At 49.7% G+C, this 20870-nt stretch overlaps 6 protein-coding genes and 1 long non-coding RNA gene across 7 annotated transcripts; 2 read left to right on the top strand and 5 right to left on the bottom strand.

Annotated features, from left to right (window-relative positions):
• The first annotated feature begins 52 nt into the window (after positions 1-52).
• LOC120905711 (ragulator complex protein LAMTOR3 homolog) lies at positions 53-989 on the top strand. Its single transcript, XM_040316728.1, has 2 exons — positions 53-441; positions 533-989. Exons 1-2 carry the CDS (start codon positions 398-400, stop codon positions 861-863), a joined length of 375 nt encoding a protein of 124 aa, XP_040172662.1. The 5' UTR covers positions 53-397; the 3' UTR covers positions 864-989.
• LOC120905708 (dystrobrevin-1) lies at positions 925-4785 on the bottom strand. Its single transcript, XM_040316722.1, has 3 exons — positions 4362-4785; positions 2876-4273; positions 925-1441 (listed from the first exon to the last, which is right to left on the bottom strand). Exons 1-3 carry the CDS (start codon positions 4549-4551, stop codon positions 1044-1046), a joined length of 1986 nt encoding a protein of 661 aa, XP_040172656.1. The 5' UTR covers positions 4552-4785; the 3' UTR covers positions 925-1043.
• Positions 4786-6772: 1987 nt separating this feature from the next.
• On the bottom strand, positions 6773-7687 carry LOC120906455. The gene is made up of 3 exons (XR_005740092.1): positions 7340-7687; positions 7200-7273; positions 6773-7130 (listed from the first exon to the last, which is right to left on the bottom strand). It is a non-coding gene; the product is annotated as an uncharacterized LOC120906455 (long non-coding RNA).
• Positions 7688-9082: 1395 nt separating this feature from the next.
• Positions 9083-10694, top strand: LOC120905776 (trafficking protein particle complex subunit 1). Its single transcript, XM_040316884.1, has 3 exons — positions 9083-9615; positions 9697-9906; positions 10024-10694. The coding sequence occupies exons 1-3, from the start codon at positions 9517-9519 to the stop codon at positions 10150-10152; spliced, it is 438 nt and encodes a 145-aa protein (XP_040172818.1). The 5' UTR covers positions 9083-9516; the 3' UTR covers positions 10153-10694.
• Positions 9912-12464, bottom strand: LOC120905773 (lysosomal Pro-X carboxypeptidase). Its single transcript, XM_040316880.1, has 4 exons — positions 12317-12464; positions 11867-12078; positions 10723-11781; positions 9912-10480 (listed from the first exon to the last, which is right to left on the bottom strand). The coding sequence occupies exons 2-4, from the start codon at positions 12010-12012 to the stop codon at positions 10240-10242; spliced, it is 1446 nt and encodes a 481-aa protein (XP_040172814.1). The 5' UTR covers positions 12013-12078; positions 12317-12464; the 3' UTR covers positions 9912-10239.
• A 2059-nt stretch (positions 12465-14523) lies between these two features.
• LOC120905775 lies at positions 14524-17154 on the bottom strand. Its single transcript, XM_040316883.1, has 3 exons — positions 16032-17154; positions 15558-15798; positions 14524-15462 (listed from the first exon to the last, which is right to left on the bottom strand). The coding sequence occupies exons 1-3, from the start codon at positions 16645-16647 to the stop codon at positions 15345-15347; spliced, it is 975 nt and encodes a 324-aa protein (XP_040172817.1). The 5' UTR covers positions 16648-17154; the 3' UTR covers positions 14524-15344.
• Positions 17155-18298: 1144 nt separating this feature from the next.
• Positions 18299-20709, bottom strand: LOC120905774 (serine--tRNA ligase, mitochondrial). The gene has a single exon (XM_040316882.1). It carries the CDS (start codon positions 20509-20511, stop codon positions 19210-19212), a length of 1302 nt encoding a protein of 433 aa, XP_040172816.1. The 5' UTR covers positions 20512-20709; the 3' UTR covers positions 18299-19209.
• Between the last annotated feature and the right edge of the window lie 161 nt (positions 20710-20870).

The raw sequence follows: 20870 nt of genomic DNA, 5'->3' as shown, positions 1-20870 counted from the left end.
TGTCAAAATCAGCCGTCGGGCATGCGCTCGGTTGTGGCGTTTGTTTACAGTGCGCCGTACACACGGGGCCATATTTTCGAAGAAAAAGAAAAACTCATAAATTGGCACCGTTTAACAAAGAACAATTCTTTCTTTTTAAAATAAAAAGTGGCCCAATGGGCAGTGAGCGACAAACGGCAGGGCTGCACATACGCAATATGGTTGCCGTGGAGAAATGACGCTGCGAGCTGTCATAAGTGTGTGTATTTTCTTATCAAAACGTAATCTGTTTGGCGATTAGAAGAGGAGGGCAAAACTTTACGGAAAAGGGCAAAAAACACACACACCAACACATTCGCAAACGCAACCTCTCCGCATTCGAAAGGGCTCCGAAGTTCTGAAAGACGAAGCCTCCAGCATGACGGACGATGTGAAGCGGTTTTTCCACAACATCCGGAAACGGTAAGGACCTGCCAGCTTCTGTTCCACTCCCGATGGTGATTCTTGAACATTCTTGCTTCCCTTGCCCTCCTATCACCCTTCCTACCGCCAGTGTTGCCGGGCTGAACTGCATCATCATCACCGACCGGGACGGCGTGCCGCTGATGAAGGTGGGCGACGACAAATCGCTCGGCATGATCATGAAGCCATCGTTCCACACCACCTTCACGATGGCGACGGAGCAGTCGAACAAGCTCGGGCTGGGCCGTAACCGGAACATCATCTCCGTCTACACCGGCTACCAGGTGGTGCAGATGAACAAGCTGCCCCTGCTCGTCACGTTCATCGGCACGGAAAGCTGCAACATCGGCCACATACTGGCCCTCGACCAGCAGATCGAGCTGGTGCTGGACGAGGTGAAGGTGGCCGTCACGGAAACGTGAAGGCCTCCCCCCGGTCGTGCGCGTTCGTCACGCTTCGAGCTTCGAGTGCCACTCCCAAATGTGCCGTCAGAGGATAAAAGTTTATTCACAAATCGATTAAAACAAAATAGTTCTCTTTTCTCTTAACTAATGTGACCTCTTGTGTGTTTGTGTGCCTGTGCGTGGGTGAGTTTTTCTTTTTTAGACGACCGGAAGCAAGGACAGCGCTGATGACGGTGGTGACGGCGGCGACTGCTGGGCCCGTTTCTGCTCCTCCTCGGCGATGATGCGGTCGAGCGCCTTCTCGATCTGCTGCGTCGAACGGGCCAGCTCGGTGTTGTCGCTGTACGAGTCGTCCACGATTTCGCGCACCTTCAGCAGCAGGTCCCGGAAGTTGGCCATCTGCGTGTCCATCTTGAGCCGATCGATGCGGCAGGATAGCTCGTCCCGCTTTGGTGGCGGCGGCCGCTCGTCCGACAGGGGTTCTTTCGCGTCCGTTTCGCCGGCCTGGGCACGGTCGAGCTCGATGTGGAACCAGGTGCTGATGTCCCGCACGGACAGTTCCGTCTTTTCCATTATCCGCGAGCGTCCCATCGATTCTGCAAGAAACGACCAAAAGCCATTAAAACAATCCATTTGCACAGAGCCATGCCCGCTGGTGCAAAGGGCAGACCACGTAAAAAGGTGCCTGGATACAGGGGTTTCCATGTCTGTTGCGAATGTTAACATTGTTTTTCACCGCATACAAAATGTTATTCCACATGGATCAGATGTTTGCTTTCCATCATAATAATATTTAATTTCTTCAGCATGATTGTCAACACTTCAACGGGCTGCTGCCATCATTTTATCCCCGGAATTCGAAGCCAGATCTCGTCACCAGTGCTTCAAAATGTTATGATTATCACGAGATGTTTACCAACAAAAACAGTAAACATACCCGTGGTAGCTTGATGCTCATTGCTGATACTCAATGAAAGTGCGTCATGACATGTCGAACGCGACATGCAAGTGCTTTAGTTAACAGCGATACTCTGACTCACAAGATAAGCTTAATGCCGTCACAAGCATATTCATGACTTCTTCTGGCTGTGAACAATGCTACCAAATGCCACTGTTTTTGTCACCAACATTCATGGCTGAAACGAAGCTCAAATTAGCTCACGTACACAACTGAGAAGATCAAAGGTGAGACTCAAAAAGTTGGTGGACCAATCACATGCTTGGTGACATTTTTTGTAGCACCCAACTCTTGGTCACCCACTTGGTCATGACATTTTCTATCGGTGATAATCATGACATTCTGGGAATATACTTGGCGTGTGGTTCCAAGCAACCAAATGAGCATGCTTCCTCGCTATGTCTGGTTTGATGGTATGTCGGGTCAAACAGAGGGAGAAACCATACTCATTTTGTTGCTTCGAACAAATCGCAAGCACCGCATATCTCCCATGACTATCATGATGATCACTGACATAAAATGTCGCGACCAAGTAATTGACCAAGAGTTAGTTGCACACAATGTCACCAAGCATGTGATGATCGCACCAACTGTCTGAGTCTCACCTCTGATCGTCACATTAGCGCTTGTGACGCTGACATACTTTTGTTTCAGCCGGAATTTATCGTGACTATGGCAGTTACTTTTTGCAGAAATGATCACGGTAAAAAAAAGTCATGGCATACTGAATGACCTAGCATTGACCGCAAAAGTGTCATGAAGTATGCACTGATCACACCAATCGTTTTGAGTATCACCTCTGATTATCACAATTGAGTACATGACGCTGATATGGATTTTGTTTCAGTTCGATTTTTTATGACATTGACAGTGACATTTTGCAGCACTGCTCATCATCCATTGACAGGTGAAGTGTTGAAAATCATGCTGAAGAAATTAAAAATTATTATAATTGAAATGAAATATCACAATGATGTGGAATAACTTCTTGCACGCGCAGAAAAACAATGTGTACATTCGAAAGTGACTTGGAAAACCCTGTAAGGGAGAATAATGGGAATGGGCCACTTACTTTCTCTCGCCACCTCACTGGAACAATCGGCCGTTAGTGACGCTGTCTGGCGGTACGGTGTGCTGGAGCACTGGGGAAGTCCTTGCCCTAGCTGCGCCCCGATATCCTTGAGCTGCGCCAAACCCTCCGCCACCTGTGCCACGTACTGCTCGAACAGGGCGCGCAGTTCATCGGCCGTCGGCGAACCGCCCTCCTCCCCTCGTTTGGCCAGCCGGATGCGGGTCGCTTCGTGCCGCTCCTCGAGCGTCTCCAGCGTGGCCGCGAGCCGCGCCAGCACATTCTTCTGCTGCGTATTGTTAAACGCCCCGTACTCCACGCTGCTGAACAGGCTCATATTGCGCTTGAGCGTGCTGCTAATGGTCGACTCGCGGCGCTGCGCCGTACCGCGCCGCTCGCCGCCCGCATCCGGCTCACCGGCCAGCGCTTCCTCGCTCTGTCCCAGATCGACCGCCTTTGTGTCGATCAGCTTCGCTTCCAGATTCTCGTACGTCGAGGGTGCACTGGGCAGGCCATCGTTGCCACCGCCGGCCGCCGCCGCACGGCTGCAAGTAGTGGCCCCACTGGCCCCTCCCGTCGCTGTCACCCGCAACCAGCGCCACACCTTGCCTGCCCAGGCGGTGCAGCGCGAACCGGTCTCGCCCTCGCCGGCACTGATTTCGTACATCTTGTGCGCCATGCTGTGCCGCTTGCTGCTGTAGCCGGCGGTGAAGCAATCGAGACAGAGGGACACGTGCCGGCAGCGCTGGCACTTGAAGCGCAGGCCACGGATCGGAGCCCGGCAGCCGTAGCACGGCATGCCGTGGGTGATGTGTTCCGTGTCGTGCAGCCGCTTGCAGAGCGTGACCACGTTCGCGTAGTACGAGAAAAGCGAGGAGAGCTTCCACAGGCAGCAGAACTGATACTCGGTCAGTCCGACCAGCCCCGGATAGTTGGCGAAACATTCGCCGGTGATTTGCTGCACCATCGACGGCCGGAGGTGGTCCGGCTCGCCGAGAAACGTCAGCACCTTGGACAGGACGGTCAGCATCGCCTCGAACCGGTGGCGCGACACGCACAGGTTGTGGTCGCTGGTCAGCCGGAAGTGCTCCCACACCAGCTGGCCGTGGGTGGCGTGATCGCACAGCAGCAGAAACGCTTGCCGCAACTCGAGCACCGACACGGGCGTGGTGCGCTTCGGGTCGAACACGGCCCAGAGGAAGCCGGCCAGCAGGGCGCTGGCAGCGTCCAGGTTCGGGCGGGCCGGCAGATCGTCGAAGTAGCCCATCCGGGCGGCCGCAAAGTAAACGTCGTGCACCACGCTCGCCAGCTGGCCCGGCTTGATCGACGGCGCACTGTCGATCAGGTTCAGCTGGTGGCGGTTCAGGATCGAATGCACCATCTCGAACGGAATGTACGATGCTACGTAGCGCGGGGAGAAGGGAGGGAGAGTGAAAACACGGCAATTAGCACGGCGAGCTAACGCAACCAGCGCAATATGTGTACTCACTGTGCAGGGCTTTCTGGAGGGCGTGTAGCTTCCCAGCGCAACGGTACGTGCTGTAGCGGGCGCCAGCATACTTTTCATTGATTGTCAGTAAAATGAACAGCAGGTTCGGGTTGTCCTGCTCCGTCTTGCCGTTGTACCGGTTCCGGTACACCAGGTAGCCTCTCTCGTCGATCTGCTGATCGTACATCATGTTGCTTTTGCTACACTGGGCATTAACTTTCTTTCGGCACACACACGGAAAACACAATTTTTTTTTATTTTCTTTCTGGTATCGGGAACAACAAATAAGTGTTTTGCGCTTTTTAGTTCGGCTTTTCTTCCTTAAACCTCGTCAAACACCTACGACTGGGAAATCGTTGCGGAAACCTCCCGAGACGCCGCTTCCCTAGCTTTGCTTTCCAACTGTCAACTCCGGTCAAAACAAAATCACTTTTCCGTTTGGGCTCGAGTTTTCAAACAAATCTGCTCGCGTACACGCTTCGGAAGCGCTCTCTAGTGGTCGTTCCCGGAACCGTCCCTTGTTCGGTTTTGTTTATGCGTGGGTTACATACAGTGTTACATTCGCTTTACAACGCCCACCCCGTTTACAACCCATCGAAATGTGTATATTCTTGTTGTAGAAAATGCGATAAAAACATATTGATTACCAAGAAAAGCATGGAGTGCATTAAATAAAGTGCATGCTTTTATTGTTCTCTGAAACGGTCATAAGAAAATAGGCTATTAAAAGTAGCCGTGTTCACCCTATTCTCAATCGTAAAAAGGAATCATTACCACCTTTTACTTTTAAAAAAATTAACGTTTTTGGTCGATTTTAAATTATCAACCCGCCGATCAATCTTTATTTATCACCAATTCCAAGAAGTTGCGTTCGTTTACCCGGTAAAAGTAAGGCTCAGCCCTCTACGTTACGCTAGCGTTACGCGGAACGCCTGTTTATCACAAACCCAAGTAGCATTTTTGAACGCCTGTTTTAACCGCCGTGGATGCGCAAATTAATAAATAATCATGTCCTAATATTGTTTATTTTTATTATAATTATAATTTTAACAATCTTATGCATAAAAAGAGTAAATAATAAAAAAATGATAATTTATCTATTTACCCAGTTATTGATGAAGCAGGATAATGAAATACATACAAGTATTTTTAAACTTCATTAACCTCATTTTAAAAAAGAGCCCTCGTACCTAAAGTATTTTTTATTTAAAATGGCCTGAAACACAGATTGAATAGGTAATAATTGTATTTAATATATTTTATTTATTCATAAATATTTTTAATATTTTATATTTTATACTCATAGGAAATGTTACTCGAATTGAAAGCTTTTGGGTTGTTTATGAACTTCCTTCTTTCAGACAATTTTTCATAAACCGTAGAGCAGCAATGAAAAATATTAAACATTTTTTAAATTGTTGTTTTAAAATTAAATCTCGTAGAAATCGATTAATCTTAAAGCAATTCATGTTTTTTATCGCAATTTAAAATACTTTTTATTAAAATAATGTACACTGGTCGGTCGCCTGGATGACAAAACTGTAATAAAAATGTTGCTTGGGAATATTTTAAGGGATTTAACGCTTCTCCAATGTAAGGCTGGAAATAGACGAACGGAGATCATCGCGGTACCGCGAAAATCGCGTATGACTTGAGCTGCCAATTAAGTTATAAAATCTGACAGATAGGCGAGAAAATCGCGGTTCGTGTATGGAACCATCCGAGGTCTGGTGACGACTGAATGTGCCTAGAAGAAATATTTTTCTATCAATTTGCGAATCAAATTATTTATTTCACATAGTTTATGCAAAATAAAATACAAAACTCATTTCTCGACACGAGTTTTCACACAAATCAGCCAGAAAAAGTAAAAATAATCGGTTCGCGCTACCGCGAAAATATCAGCAATACCGAAGTTGGGTATCTCTGCGAAACAGCAGGCGCGATTGGAGGCGCGGAAGATTTGACAGATCTACTGTTCTACAACTGTTATAGACAAGGCGCGAATTTCGCGGTAATAAAATAAAAAAATTGAAATAAATAATTTGATTCGCAAATTGATAGAAAAATATTTCTTCTTGGCACATTTAATCGTCACCAGATCTCGGATGGTTCCATACACGAACCGCGATTATCTCGGCTATCTGTCAGATTTTATAACATAATTGACAGCTCAAGTCATACGCGACTTTCGCGATACCGCGATGATCTCGGTCGTCTATTTCCAGCCTAAAAATAATCGGTTCGCGCTACCGCGAAAATCTCAGCAATACCGAAGTTGGGTATATCTGCGAAACAGCAGGCGCGATTGGAGGCGCGGAAGATTTGACAGCTCAACTGTTCTACAACTGTTATAAACAAGGCGCGAATTTCGCGGTACCGCGACGATCTCGGTTCGTCTATTTCCAGCCTAACGTAGAGGGCTGAGCCTTACTTTTACCGCATGTATAAAAAATGCTTTGAACTTCTTGCGATAGAAGCATTTTCCAGATCATCTTTCTGCAGGCCAGCAAGACATTTTACTCCTCACGGAACACGTAGCATAGTACTTACACAACATATTTGCCATGGCTCTTACCTGATCGTTACTTGATCGTTAACTAGCTGCTTTCCCTTGATGTGCATATCAGTGCATGAGGGTTTGGGAACATGCGAGCTCTGATGCCCACAGTTAACCATCCCAGATCGTCATTCCAAAAAACATTCTACGGTAGTGTCGCAATGCCGTTTTATGTTGCTACACCTTTATCGATGCCGATGTATAGTTGTCTACAAAATAAAAATTAAACAAATCGAAAGTAACGCAAACTATAGCACTGCCGAGCAATCACAACATACCTGCCCTCTTGCAAATCATCTCCTACATTTTTTTCCTCCTACATCTCCTACATACAGCAGCTCATTTTGTTTATCTGCAAGGTGAAGAAGAGCACACCTTGTTAATCTAATGCTTAAAATCAAGGAAAAAAACAATTTACCCGACGCCGGATGTTTTGCCTGGTCACATTTTCGCACTGCTGCGGGCGTGCAGCCTCTTTGAACGACGATTATATGCGTTGCACGCCAAACCTACGGTCCTTACCCATTAATATTAGCAACATTTACACTAAACTACAGTCTTCTTCTTCTTCTTCTTCTTGCGAGAGGGGATGTATCCTCCTATGTTGTTCAAACGCTTGTTTGAAACAGCATATTCAGAGGCTTACTCTCTCTTGTGAAGACTTCGACTATCTAGAGTCATATGTCTGGCAAAACTAAACTACAGTCGATTTCGATGCAAAATTATCAACAAAATTCTGCACTCCAGATTTACATCAACCAACGAGTTTGTTTACATATAACCGTCCAAATAGACATACAGCGACAACGTCACGCGCGACGACGCCGCGCGCGACAAAAAGTAGCTCAATTTTGCAAACAGAGCTACTCGTCGCGCGCGACAATTTTGCTTCATCCGAAATAATCGAATTATCTAGTTTTTTACAAGCCAGATTAATGCCAAACACAAAAAATTAGATTTGAACACATTTTAACCTATTTTTGTGTGTTTTCAAATACAAAACAAGTTGGTTGACTGAGCAACTTACTAGATGGTTGCTACAGTTATTCACGGGGGCGTTGTAGGGCCTTGCTCATGAGATGTGTTGCCATCCCTAGAATTTCATGTGAGTTCCGTTTCCTGCTACGAACGGATTCAATAATACCAGCCTGAGTCAAATGAGCTACTTTGATCTACACAGAGTGAAATTTTGAGCTATTTTTCTTCGCGCGCGACGTTGTCGCTGTATGTCTAATTGAACGGTAACATGCGTCAACATGCGCGAAAGAGATGGCATGACACAACATTGTATAAATTGTCACCAACACACTGAAAGGCATATGGACCAAGGATAATGTATTTAGATTTTGTCATTTATAACACCTTGATATGGACAAAGGTGGACGAAGCGTACAAAGTGAAGTGGGAGAGCGGGGCACAAAAGCTCACCTCGAAACGAGCACTGTAGGCGAGCAAAGAGCGGGTAGAGAAAGTGAGCGAGATGCAGCCGTTTTGTTTACGTCAAAAATCCCTCGCCATGTTGTACGGGTCAAATCATACAGGGTTTCACACTTTATCTTAAGACCGCGGGTCCCCTTCCCGAATCTGTCTTAGCCAAAGCCAAGATTGCGGTATGATGCTTGAAATCGTTGATGATACCTGAAAACGTTGATGATACCTGAATTCATCGGATGCAATGCTGAATCTGCGGCACATTTCTCGAAACACACTGGTCCGTGCCGAGGACATGCGGTCGAATATTTTTTTACACGGATAACCTTAGTGTACATCAGTCTATTAGAAACACTCAATTATCCTTTTCGTTTTTTTTACCAAACAAAGACAATTTGATAAAATGAGTGAATGCATATTTGTTTAATTACAGGGATTTGCCTAAGGCCCGTGTCTGCTCCATCGGATGCGATTTTATCGGAAGGCCTGTCAAAATTTTATATGGGATTTGACAGATAACGTCGGACGCCGCATCCGATTTTATCTGTCAAACTAAATGTGTGGTGTTTTGTAGGAACAATCTCAACTTAATTTTTCATAATCGTTATATTATTAAAATCATCCAAATAATCGCAATATTATACGAAAAAGCGTTTGACAGCACGTGCGATAAAATCGCATGCGATGGAGCACAGACACGGGCCTAAGACAGATTCGGGAAGGGGTCCCGCGGTCTTGAGATAAAGTGTGAAACCCTGTAAAACTAATCAAAACAAGATTATCATCTGTTCGCGGGCAACAATACACTTTTAGCACTAAAATCTTCACAGAGTGAGAGAAAGAAAAAAACAAACGGTCCGAGGCCCCGGAAGCTGGAGCCGGATCCGATCGCTCCCACCAGCTGGTCCAGAGAAGAAGAAAAAGAAGCGCGGTCTTGGTAGGTCAGATCAGTGCAGTGCGTGGCACACAAACTCGGCCAGTAGCTGTGCGTGTCCATTTGCCACGGATTGTACCTCGAGCTCACGCTACTGTCCCAACGACTGATAGCAGAGCAAGTAAAAACCGACGTGGGAGGACGAACGATAACACACAGAACGCACAAAAACCGTCGCTCCACTTCCGTCCCGGAGAGACCGCCCACCACACACTCCTTCCCTCACCCCGATGACGATCTACAATTTGTACATCTTCGACAAACTTGGCACCCTGTTGTACTACGGCGAATGGAACCGGCTGAAGCAATCGGGCATCACCAAAGATGAGGTAAGGCGGGCGGAGGCGTATTGTCTCCCGGCGGAATCGGCACTAACTGTGTCTCTTTCTCTCTCTCGCTCTCGTTTGCAGGAAGCGAAGCTGATGTACGGCATGCTGTTCTCGATCAAATCGTTCGTCAGCAAAGTGTCGCCGGTGGAGCCGAGGGAGGGCTTCCTCTACTACAAAACGAACAAGTACGCGTTGCACTACCTGGAGGTGCCGTCCGGGCTGAAGTTTGTCCTCAACACGGACAACACGTCGACCGGCATCCGGGAGTTTCTACAGAACGTGTACACGAAGGCAGGTGTTTCTCTTAGCTGGAAATCTCTTTATTAACAAGAGTGGGTGTGTGCGTTAAATTGGGTTTGCTACATGATTAGTTTGCTCTTGCTCTCTTCTTTCTCGTCGTATCACCAGATATGGGTTGAGTATGTCGTCCGGAACCCGCTTTGGACGCTCGGTACACCCGTCACGTCCGACATCTTTAAGGCAAAGCTGGACGAGTTCGTGAAACAGTCGCCCCTGTACGGTTCCAAAATCATCTAACCGCTCGTGCCGTGTACACAGAGAGGACATGTCCTCCCGGCCACCCAATCGATTCCGCAAAAAAAAACATCTCACCCATCCCCCCATTTAGTAAACTTTCCGCTGCTTCCGGTACTCGGTCAGCCACTTCTGTATGTTCTGCACGTGGACGGCACGGGCCCGCGTCACGGATGCCGGATCGGCCGGATTGGACGCGCGCAGATCGAGATGGTGGGCTCCCTCGGGGATGAGCACGATCTTGACGTTCTCGTTGCTCGAGCGCAGCACGCCACCGCCGGACCACGGATCCAGCAGCCCGTTGCTGAAGACGATGTTCGTAATGCTCGCACTGTGCAAAAAAAAACAATCAAACAAACCAAACCACGGACAGAAAATGATTATTAACGTTTCTGGCTGTTAAAAAAAAACAACACTAAATGCTATAGCAAATGTAAAGTGTAAGCTCAAAAGTAGCGAAAATGATGCGATTGAAACCCCCCGGATTTGTGTTTTAAACAGACGCTAATCGATTAAAGAACGTTACGCAGACACACTGGCCGCAACACTTTTGCACCGGGACTAACAACTTACTCGAGAAATTCACCACCGTAGTTGAGCAGCGCGTTGGCCGGGCGCGGATGCACGCCGTACTTCTTGAAGCACTTGTCCGCGTACGTCTGCATGTTCCACTGCTGCGGCGGGAACATGTCGTGCACGCCGTCCGCACAGATCGGCATCACCATCTCGGTGCACGCCTGAAAGTCCCAGCCCCGGTCGCTGATGCCCGTCCCGTCGTACGACGAGTTGATGTTCAGACAGGCCGCCTTGCCGTCGTAGTTGTAGTAGATCGACAGGGCGGACTGCAGATGGTCGAGCAGCTCCACGCCGGTGTAGTTCTGCGCCAGCCGGCCGCAGAACTCGCGCACCGGGTAGGCCGGCACCGGCGCCAGGAAGCTCGACGGGTAGGGATAGTTGATCATCGCCAGGTTGCCGTACACGTCCGTGAGATAGTCGAACAGCGTCTCGGTGACGTCCGTCCCCTTGGTCAGGTTGGTGCAGAACTTGAACTTTTCGTTCAGCAGCCGCAACCCGTCCGCGCTGGTCGAGTAGTTCTGCAGCGTGGTCCACGAGCGGCGTATGTTGTCGGCACAGTCGGCCGTGTACGCGACCTGGTAGACGGACGTCAGTATCTGGTTGAAGATGCCGCAGTCGGTCACGCCCGCGAACTGGCGCACCGGGGCGGACGCGGCGATCGCTCCCGCCACCAGGTGCGGATACTTGATCCGTATCCAGGCGGCCAGCATGCCGCCGTACGAGCCGCCGAACGCGATGACCGGCCGGGCACGGGTGGTCCCGTTCGGGGGGTTTAGCGTGCGCAGCACCAGCGCAAAGTCGGCCAGCGCCTGCTCGGACGTCAGGTAGCCGAGGTTCTTGGGCGAATCGTACGAGGCATTGCCGAACGGCAGCGAGTGGCCATAGAACCGGTGCTCGACAAACAGCAGCGTCGCCTTCAGCTTCGGCGCCAGCTCCCACATGAAGCCGGTGTTTTGTGCGAACAGCTCGATGTCGCCCTCATTGCCGGCGTAGAACAGAATTGGGCTGGCCGGCAGATCGGCCCCGCCCGGCGCGTACGTATCGTTGATCAGGTAGCTGGAAAGAGTGGCGAGACCGGAAGCGGTGGGGCATTATTAGCGGGGCATTGAAGCATTTTTGCGCCGTAGCTCGCTACACCTACCGCAGCTTGAACGTCGCCTCGCCGGTGTACGTAAAGTGGTCGATTGGCACGTCGATCGTCTTAGTCTGATACACGTAAGTGGCTGCCCCGTCCCGGACCGCAGCTGATAGTCCGGCGATAAGCGCGACCCATAGCGCAGCGGTCATCTTGCGCACGTTCCGTTCTGCGTGCGTTGCTCTTTACCCGGGGCAACCGAGCACTTTTGCACCAAACTGGCCATACACATGGAGAGGTGGGGGGGGGGGAAATGAGAACAAACGACATCAGTTATAGGCGAATGATGATCGGCCCCCAATGAACGCCTAATTTAGCGATTATCGGTACGCTCGACCGTATGTGTTATTGTTTTCTTCCTCGATCCAAGACCGGGCCAAGCTATCATCTAATTCTTTAGCATATTGTTACGATTTTGTTAAGATGAAGGAGATAAAGGTAATAATTGGCACTTACCAAACTGCTGTTTGTATGAAACAAGAGCGATGTTTGAGGCGATTTGTTTTCTTCTGCCGTCTCTATCTCCGACAACAACCGATCGATGCTTGGCTACGGCGGTTGGCTGACTGACTGATCACAGTGCTATCTGTGCCGCTTGGCCGCCAGTCATCCGTCAATGCATTTTATACGCCCCAATGGCGGTCAAGCGATCGTTTACGCCAGGGATCGCCAACCGTTTCCAAGTCGCAGATTGTAGAAATAGAGTGAAATTACACCTCCAGACGGTGCTCAACAAATGTTTCTTTTGATTTTTGATTTTTTTTACATTATGCGGTGTTTTGGCAGTTCTCATTGAATTAAATAATTTCATGTTGCGCAAAACGAAAGTTTTCGTCAATTAAGCTCTTCACAGCGTTTAAATTAGCAACCTAGGAGCTTATCTTTTAAAACAATTAAGTATTGAAAAATGTTCTAAAAGAGAGACGTTAAGTAATGTGATGAATCATTTGAATTAGACACACATTGCCTGCAGTTTCACACATTTTGTTTGCATGGTTTTAAAACCAATTCCGGCATTAAGATTGACAAGGTTTGACATCAGTTCGAACAAGAGCCATTTCAACGGGAACTCGGTAGGAATACGAATACACCTTGTCAACCACTTGTTTTTGTTTTGTTGCGAATAATATAATGAGCGTGGTAAAAACCGGCAAATGTTGCGATTTGAACAATCGCGATCAAGCCACGGTATATTACATATCACCGTACAAATTCTACTAATTTTCCTACGCTGCACATTTACTACCGCGTATGGATTGTCGAACGGAACTAGAACTGTATCGATTGCAGACCGGAAAGTATCGTACCGAATCTGAATCCGGAACTGTTATAGGTACTGTTACAGAAAATTAATGCAATCGGGAGCTATGAGTTCACGAGTGGTTCCTTTACCGATACGGTTTCGGAATCAGTTCCCGGACCAATATGGGTTAAAGATCGATTCCAGGACCGGTACGGCTTCAACATCAGTTCCTGGTTCGGTAGGGGGTCATAATCGGGTCCAGGACCAGTATGGGTTTATGATCAGTTCTAGGACCGGTATGAGTTCATTCCCGATTCCAGGAACGGTATGGGTTCATTATCAGTTCCAGTACCAGTATGGGTTCAGTATTCAGGACCAGTGTGGATTCAGTATTAGTTCCAGGATCGGTATGGGTTCAGCGTCAGTTCCAGGACCGGTATAGGTAAAGTATCAGTTCCTGGACCGGTAAAGGTTCATAATCAGTTGCAGGACCGGTATGGGTTCATGAAAGGTTCCAGGATAGGTATGAGTTCATTCTCTGTTCCAGGGCCGGTTTAGGTTCAGTATAGGTTCCAGTACCAGTACGAGCACATTATCAGTTCCAGGATCGGTACGGGTTTATGATAGGTTCATGGACCGGTATGGGTTAATGATATGTTCTAGGACCGGTATGGGTTTAGTATTAGTTCCAGAACCAGTATGGGTTAAAGATCGATTCCAGGACCGGTACGGATTCATTATCAGTTCCAGGATCGGTATGGGTTCATATTCGGTTCCAGGACCAGTATGGGTGCAGTATTAGTTCCCAGGACCATTATGAGTTCATTCTGCCACATGGCCCATTGAAGATGAACTAATCAATAAGAATAATGATAATAATAAGTTCTGGGTCCGGTATGGGTTTAGCATCAGATCTAGGACTGGTATGGGTTCATGATAGGATCCAGTGCAGACATGGGTTCATGATAGGTTCCAGGATCGGTACGGGTTCAGTATCCGTTCCAAGACTAAAAGGGATCAGTATCAGTTCCAGGACCGGTATGAGTTCATGATTGGTTCTAGGACCGGTATGACTTTAGTATTAGGTTCATGACCGGTATGGGTGCATTATCAATTCCACGACCGTCATGGGTTCAGCATCAATTCCTGGACCGGTATGGATACGGGTTTTGGATTAGTAATCCTTTGGTTTTGGTTTAAGGTCTCATAAGTGGTTGTCATCAGTTATTAATTTTAATAAGTTTTAAAGCTCATAAATTCTGCGTACACTTCTGAATGCAGGGGACCCTTGAAATTTCGTTGCATAGCCCTGTAATCTGGCCAAATTAACTTTTTTAATTTTAAAATGTTCAACATCAAAGCGTTTGCATGATTGTTTCTTCTTCTCAAATGATAACTAGCTTCTGCTTCGGTAGGGAAATTTGTGCTGTGACGAAAGATGGAAAATTTTATTGGAAACCTTTGTTTTTTTCTCTCTCCTGCTCCCTTCCAACGAACAGCCGCTCGAGGGAGGAAGGAAACAAAAAACACTATGATAAAATATAAAAAAACGGATGTGGAATCAGATCAGACGAATCCATGCGCTTGACATCAACTGCCGCGAGGCACCGGAAGGCTGCTAGCAGCTTCATACATAATAGGAACAAAAGCGATTGTTTTGTTTGCTAATACGCTTAAATGTGTGCTAGGCGGATCAATATGTCGTAGGTGTATGTGTTTGTGTGTGATGTGTGTGTGTGTGTGTGTGTGTTACGGGATTTAAATTCGCCAGACGCAGTTGCGCGACACGGGAGAAAAACAAACAGTGATTAGATGAGCACGGTCGGTTGCACACCGCAGTGGCGCGCTTTGGAGATTGGGCAGATGATTTCGGACAGATTTATGGCGGTGGATCCGCGGGCCATTTTTCCCGATCGGCGGGCGAACTAATCACGCGTAGCGGAACCATCCCACGGTCACGTATGGTTGCGCGCCCCCAACGAGCAGCGAGCGTGTGTGGTGCGGGGTTGATTGGGGATTCTTGGCGCGGGGAGGAGCGGTGCACACCAGGCGGAAGCAATGCGTGCATTGTTGGTCTGCGCGACAAGATGCGTTCGCAAATAAGATGAACGATAGGATGGTGGGAAGCAGAAGATGGATGATAATGATGATGACGATGATGACGATGATGATGATTTTTCTCGGTCACGCTGGGGCCTGGACTGGCTGTGGGTCTTGCGGGCGCGGGGGAGGGACTACGGTTTATGGGCGCGGTTTAATTGTTTTCGAAGCCGGGGGCGGAATTTTGCTAAATCCCGCCGCGTCAAACACGGGCAGCAGCTCGCGCACACGCCCAGGAATGCTACCGTCGATCATACGCCTGGGGGAGGAAGAAACAAAAAAAAGGGCGAGGAAGAGGGGGAAGGACATTAGTGCGGTACAGCGCGAACGCCGGCGGCTCCGGGCTGCACTTACGTGCCCCGTTTGGTGGCAATCTTGGCCGCGTGCGGTGGTAGCTGGGCCTCGGTAGGGAAGAAGGTCGCCCCGTAAAAGTCCAGCCCGTTCTGCAGTAGGTGATTGTACTCCTCGAGCGAGGCGAGCGTGATGCGGATCGGGGGCGGTGGCGACTCTTTCTGCAGCGCCACGTCCTGCTCGTCGATCGGCTTGGTAGTCGGCAGCTTTGGCACCTGGGGCTTCGTTTGGGACGCACCGGTAGCTGTTTTTCGGGTGGTGGGGTGGTTTAGCAGGATGGAGGTGAAATTAATAAAAAAAAAATCACGACCGGCAACAGCCCGTACAACGGGATGGCGGATTGTGTGGAAATGGGTGGAGAACAAAAATTTGTTGGAAGAACAAGACAAAAAGAGAAGAAACAGAGAGAGAGAGAGAAGGAAAGATACCGAATCAGTGGCTCTGCGCGGGAAGGGTGGAGCGTGGGAGGCCACTTACCGGTCGCGTGCATCTGACCGGGATCCGGCTGGATCGCGGGCTTCTGATACTGCACGACCAGCCGGACCACCTCGACCACCGAGTTGAAGCGGTACAGCGAGTGCCGGATGTCTTCCTCCGGCAGGTCCTCCGGCACGTCGAATACGTACAGCATGAACGTTTTCTGCGGCCGGCAGGGGATGGCAATCTTTTTGTAGAACCGGGCGCCGGTCACCTTATGGAAGCCCTTCTTGAACACCGCCTGGTAGTCCTCCGGGTTGGAAAACTTGAACAGTATCCCGGTGGCGGTTTTCGTCAGGCTGAAGCAGCCCTTGAAGTTCATCTTCTCGCAGATCAGCGCGGCCCGGTCCATCGAGAGCTCGTGCGAGGGCGTCAGCAGGAACGCGCCCTTGGCGAGGAAGTTCTCGCTGTCCGACACCTCCGAGTCGTCGTCGTCGGACGCGTTGACGGCCCGGCTGGCCGCCCGCTTGTCGTTCCACAGGACGTCCGACATTTTCGGGCTGCCGACCGTTTGCTTGGCGCCGGACGGCATCAGGTTGCTGGAGCTGCGCTGCCGCCGGTATTCGGACAGGTTCTTCTCCTGCTCCACATCGGATGTGTTGCCAATGTAGGACATTATCGCGCCGAAGTATGGCTCACTTTGCGAGGCGACACTTTAGAGACACGTTGGAAACTACTCGAAGGTTTTGTTTTTAACGGCCCTCTCCCTGGGAACTTCCGACACTTTCCGGCACTCAGCACAATGACACAAACTACGGCGAAAAATTTCGGTTTAGCGGTGGTTTGATAGAAGAAGAGGTTGAGAGGTATGTCCTGCCGGCTGCTGCTGCTGCTACCACTGCTGGCGACACTAACTCCGAAAGGAACCCACTAGCCACGATCCGGGATGTTACACCACAGCTGGCGTAATGAGACGACAATCTGCCGACCGTTTGCTTTTATACCGCACACGCGTTAGGTGGCGCAGAGTTATGCCTGGGTAGGTTGAACCATTTTTCCCAGCCAGCCAAGTTCGATCACACACCCCCCTCCGCGCTGACACCACGTGGTCGCTACACCCCGGATGAGCGGGGGGCATCGCCAAAAACTCGCGCAAGACAATTTGAATTGTTTCAAATCAATTTGAGCTCACGCATGCAGATTGCAGACTATGGTGGTGTATACCCGCTCGCCCCGACCACCCCTTCCCGGGTAGAGGGCACACGCCCGTGTGATCGCAATCTTTCGTGGCGGGAAGTGGGGGGAGGTGCTGCGGCATCCAAACCAAGCCCGAGCGTCATCCGTTGTGCTTCATTTGCCACATGATCGGTAAAGTCGGGCGGTAAAGTCGTTGCACATGTCGCAGGAGGATGATTTGATGGGAGACGAGTGAGGAAACGATAAAATTGTGCTTGAACCCTGTAACTACTCAGGTACGAAGCTGCTACTGCTTCTTAACTCAATACAAATTCTTTTTTCTTAAAAAAAAATAGCTTTCCTCAAACTTCAGCAATTTCTTGCAGGCAAAGGAACTGGAGAAATGGCGTTTATGGCCCATGGAAAGCTTTCTGAGCAATTTCGATTCTGGCGTAAAGACCTGACCCTTAGATGGTCCTCTGGCCGTTGTCGTTCGTATGATGACGATACACACACTATCCCGTCCTCACCCTGCCCTGTTTTGTCCCTCGACTAACAAGCTCTAGATTTGTCGCCAATAGAATACAGTTGCTAGTAGTGGTGGAAGCACTGAATCGGTCCTACCCGATTCCGATTTCGTGTTCGGAATCAATTCCGGAGCCGATACCGATGATGGAATCGATTCCGACCCTGGAGTCAATTTCGGAGTTGTCTTCGCAGTCAGTTCCAGAGTTGACTTCGGAGGCAGTTCCAGAGTTGACTTCGGAGGCAGTTCCAGAGTTGACTTCGGAGTCAGTTTCGGAGTTGTTTTCGGAGTTAGTTTCGGAGTTGAGTCCGGAACCGATTTCGAAGTTGACTCCGGAGACGATTCCAGAGTTGACCCTGGAATCGATTCCGGGATCGCCGATTCCGGTGCTGGAATCCATTCCGATTCCCGAGTCAATTCCGAAGCCGATTTAGAAGTTGACTCCGGAATTGGTTCGGATCGGAATTGGAATCAGATCCAGAAATAGAATCGGCTCCGAAATCAAAACCGACCTGGGATTCGCAATATGCACTGGTAACAGAATCAGTATTGACTCCAGAAATGGAAATAGCTGCGGAGGGAGAATCAGTTCTTGCATTGAAATAAATTTCAGAAGCGACATTAGTCCGAGAATCTCCATCAGAATGGATCGTTTACAAGTATTTTTTTTTTATTCTTTACGGCTAACAATACGTAACATCATTGGATCCAAACGCTAATTCTTATGGAGATACCGAAACCGACTCCGATTTCGAAGCCGATTCTGATTTTGGAGCCAATTTCAATTCCGGAGCCGATTTCGATTCCGGAACCAATTCCGGAACTGATTCCAATTTCAGAGACGATTTCGATTCCGGAACCGATTCCGTAGCCGTTTTCGATTCGGGAACTAATTCTGGAGCCGATTCAGGAACCGATTACGACTCCGGAGCTGATTCCGATTCCAAAGCCCAATCCAATTCCCCCCGATTCCGACGAAAACTTCATTTTTCCCATCACCAGTTGCTACCGATATTCAATATCGCACACTTTTTACGCCTCATTGACTCGCAGCTCGCCGACTTCGCATTATGTTTGTGCGCTCTCCCTGCTGCTCTCAACGGATCGGTTCTACGTCACATGAGCCGGTAGTGTGTGGCTCCCCAGCAGCGGCTATTCATTTCCCATTCCGGAGCTCATAAATTCTTGCGAATGGATTTAATCTCCATCTGGTGTGCCAACTGCTCGGCGGGTAGGGGGATAACTTTAGGTAAGGGGTGGTAATCTTGGCTTGTGCTGTGGACCCTTCCAATCCATGGGCGGAGGCGACGCACAACAGTCGAAAACGATTCCGTTTCGCGGCTTTACGGATCGGCGAGAATTGCCGTTCGATCGCCGATATTTCCTCACACTTTCTCGAGTAGTATTACCAAAGGGGAAAAATAAAACCATTTTTTGATTGCTGTTTCTTGAGTATGCGTATCTCATTTTCCTTACTTTTTCGCTACATGCGCGTATCATAGTGGGTGGGCGATTTTGTTTGATTGTTTGTTTTATTCAAAACGTGTCCTCCTGCACGAGGCGTTTAGTTAGCTTTAGCTCCGGCAGCACCTTCCGGCGGCGCAGCAGCTGCTTCCCGCCCATGTACCGTCGCAGCACCTCCGGCACGGTGATGGTGTAGTCTTCGTTCTGAAAGTTTTCCAGCAGTGCAATCAGCATGCGCGGTATTGCACACGCCGTCCCGTTGACCGTGTGGGCGAACGTTTCCTCCTGTCCGGTCCGAACCCGAATGCCGAGCCGCCGGGCCTGGTAGTCCGTGCAGTCGCTGCAGCTCGATATCTCGCCGTACATGGCGCGGCCCGGCATCCACGCCTCGATGTCGTACTTCCGGTAGGCCGGTGCGCCCAGCTCGCACGGTGGCATGTCGAGCAGGAGAAAGTGCAGCCCGAGCTGGTCGAACAGCTGCACCTCGATGGCCCGGAACTCCTCCAGCACGGTCGCCGACTGGCCGGGCTGGCAGACGGCAAACATTTCCACCTTCGTGAACTGATGCACCCGATAGATGCCCTTCTCCTCCTGCAGGGCGGACGTTTCCGCCCGATAGCAGCGGCTGACGGCCATCAGCTTCTGCGGCAGCCGGTCCGCTGGTAGGACGCGACCGGCCAGATACCCCGCCAGCGCCATCTCCGACGTGCCGGACAGGCACAGTGGCTCCCGCCCGTCCCGCCCGTGCAGCTTGTACACCTGGTTCCGCTCGCCGTGCACACTCATGCCGCAGCTCTCGATGATGCGCCCCGGCAGCACATCCGGCACGGTGACGAGCTGGAAGTTGCGCTGGCGCAAACTTTCCACGGCGTAGCAGATCAGCGCGTGCTCCAGCTCCGCCAGCTCGTCCGTGAGGTAGTACGACCGGTGGCCGGTAAAGTTGCCCAAGTTTTCCATCCGATACAGGTTCATCCGTTTGCAGATGTCGCCAAACTGGAAGTACTTGCGGTCGGTCCGCTTGGCATGCTCGTTGTAGCGCTCGATGATGCGCGGCTCCGTCCCGTACCCGACCACGGCCGGATGGGTGCGGTTGGGCAGTTTGGCCAGTTCCGCATCCAGCTGCGCCTGCAGCGTGCCCCGTTCACTTTCGGACTGTGGGGCGGCGCACAGCTGCTCGTTGATACGCTGGACCAGCTGTATGTCGCCGATGCCCTTTCGGTGCTGTATGTTCGCTTCGATCGCCTGTCGGTTGGCCGGGTTCAGTAGATAGTCCGTGTCGAAGCAGGCCGGCGGCAGGTTGAAGTGCCGCTGGGACATGCGCCGGATGATGCAACTGCCCGGCCGTACCGTAGCCACACACTTTGGTAGAAACATGTTCGGCCCAACCGTAATACTTTTGTCGTAACTTGCTATCGCATTATGCAAGCCGGCCACTCCAACACAGTTTGCACTTCAATTATCGCACCAAAACACACGAACAGGCCGCCGCAAGCCGTTTGTTGTGACGTTTTTTGTTGACAACGAGAAACGTCATATCAGTGTGGCCAGATTCATTTGGCGGATTTCGGTAGGAACACCAAAATTGTATCGGTAGTTTTTGGAAGTTTTTGAAATTTTTAACTCTGTTAAAATGACGTGTTGATCGCGGAGAGGGGGGGGGGAGGATGCTAATCTGCAAAACGAAAATTCCATATCACGAGAAGATACATTTTTTTAATTTTTTTAATATAGAT

The sequence above is a fragment of the Anopheles arabiensis genome, chromosome X (assembly GCF_016920715.1).
Source record: "Anopheles arabiensis isolate DONGOLA chromosome X, AaraD3, whole genome shotgun sequence".
NCBI lineage: Eukaryota > Metazoa > Arthropoda > Insecta > Diptera > Culicidae > Anopheles > Anopheles arabiensis.
The sequence above is the reverse complement of the archived record's forward strand: the minus strand, read 5'-3'. Positions and strand labels throughout refer to the sequence as shown.

Excerpts from the sequence above, each read along its gene's own strand:
- LOC120905711 (XM_040316728.1), top strand. The coding sequence starts at position 398 with ATGACGGACGATGTGAAGCGGTTTTTCCACAACATCCGGAAACG. Across the intron at positions 442-532 it reads TTCCACAACATCCGGAAACG|TGTTGCCGGGCTGAACTGCA; the intron begins GTAAGGACCTGC and ends TCCTACCGCCAG.
- LOC120905774 (XM_040316882.1), bottom strand. The coding sequence starts at position 20,511 with ATGTTTCTACCAAAGTGTGTGGCTACGGTACGGCCGGGCAGTTGCATC.
- LOC120905708 (XM_040316722.1), bottom strand. The coding sequence starts at position 4,551 with ATGATGTACGATCAGCAGATCGACGAGAGAGGCTACCTGGTGTACCGG. Across the intron at positions 4,274-4,361 it reads CCTCCAGAAAGCCCTGCACA|CATCGTACATTCCGTTCGAG; the intron begins GTGAGTACACAT and ends CGCGCTACGTAG. Across the intron at positions 1,442-2,875 it reads CAGTGAGGTGGCGAGAGAAA|AATCGATGGGACGCTCGCGG; the intron begins GTAAGTGGCCCA and ends CGTTTCTTGCAG.
- LOC120905776 (XM_040316884.1), top strand. The coding sequence starts at position 9,517 with ATGACGATCTACAATTTGTACATCTTCGACAAACTTGGCACCCTGTTG. Across the intron at positions 9,616-9,696 it reads CGGGCATCACCAAAGATGAG|GAAGCGAAGCTGATGTACGG; the intron begins GTAAGGCGGGCG and ends TCTCGTTTGCAG. Across the intron at positions 9,907-10,023 it reads TACAGAACGTGTACACGAAG|ATATGGGTTGAGTATGTCGT; the intron begins GCAGGTGTTTCT and ends TCGTATCACCAG.
- LOC120905775 (XM_040316883.1), bottom strand. The coding sequence starts at position 16,647 with ATGTCCTACATTGGCAACACATCCGATGTGGAGCAGGAGAAGAACCTG. Across the intron at positions 15,799-16,031 it reads CGGTCAGATGCACGCGACCG|CTACCGGTGCGTCCCAAACG; the intron begins GTAAGTGGCCTC and ends CCCGAAAAACAG. Across the intron at positions 15,463-15,557 it reads ATTGCCACCAAACGGGGCAC|GCGTATGATCGACGGTAGCA; the intron begins GTAAGTGCAGCC and ends TTCCTCCCCCAG.
- LOC120905773 (XM_040316880.1), bottom strand. The coding sequence starts at position 12,012 with ATGACCGCTGCGCTATGGGTCGCGCTTATCGCCGGACTATCAGCTGCG. Across the intron at positions 11,782-11,866 it reads GAGGCGACGTTCAAGCTGCG|CTACCTGATCAACGATACGT; the intron begins GTAGGTGTAGCG and ends CACTCTTTCCAG. Across the intron at positions 10,481-10,722 it reads TACGGTGGTGAATTTCTCGA|TGCGAGCATTACGAACATCG; the intron begins GTAAGTTGTTAG and ends TTTTTTGCACAG.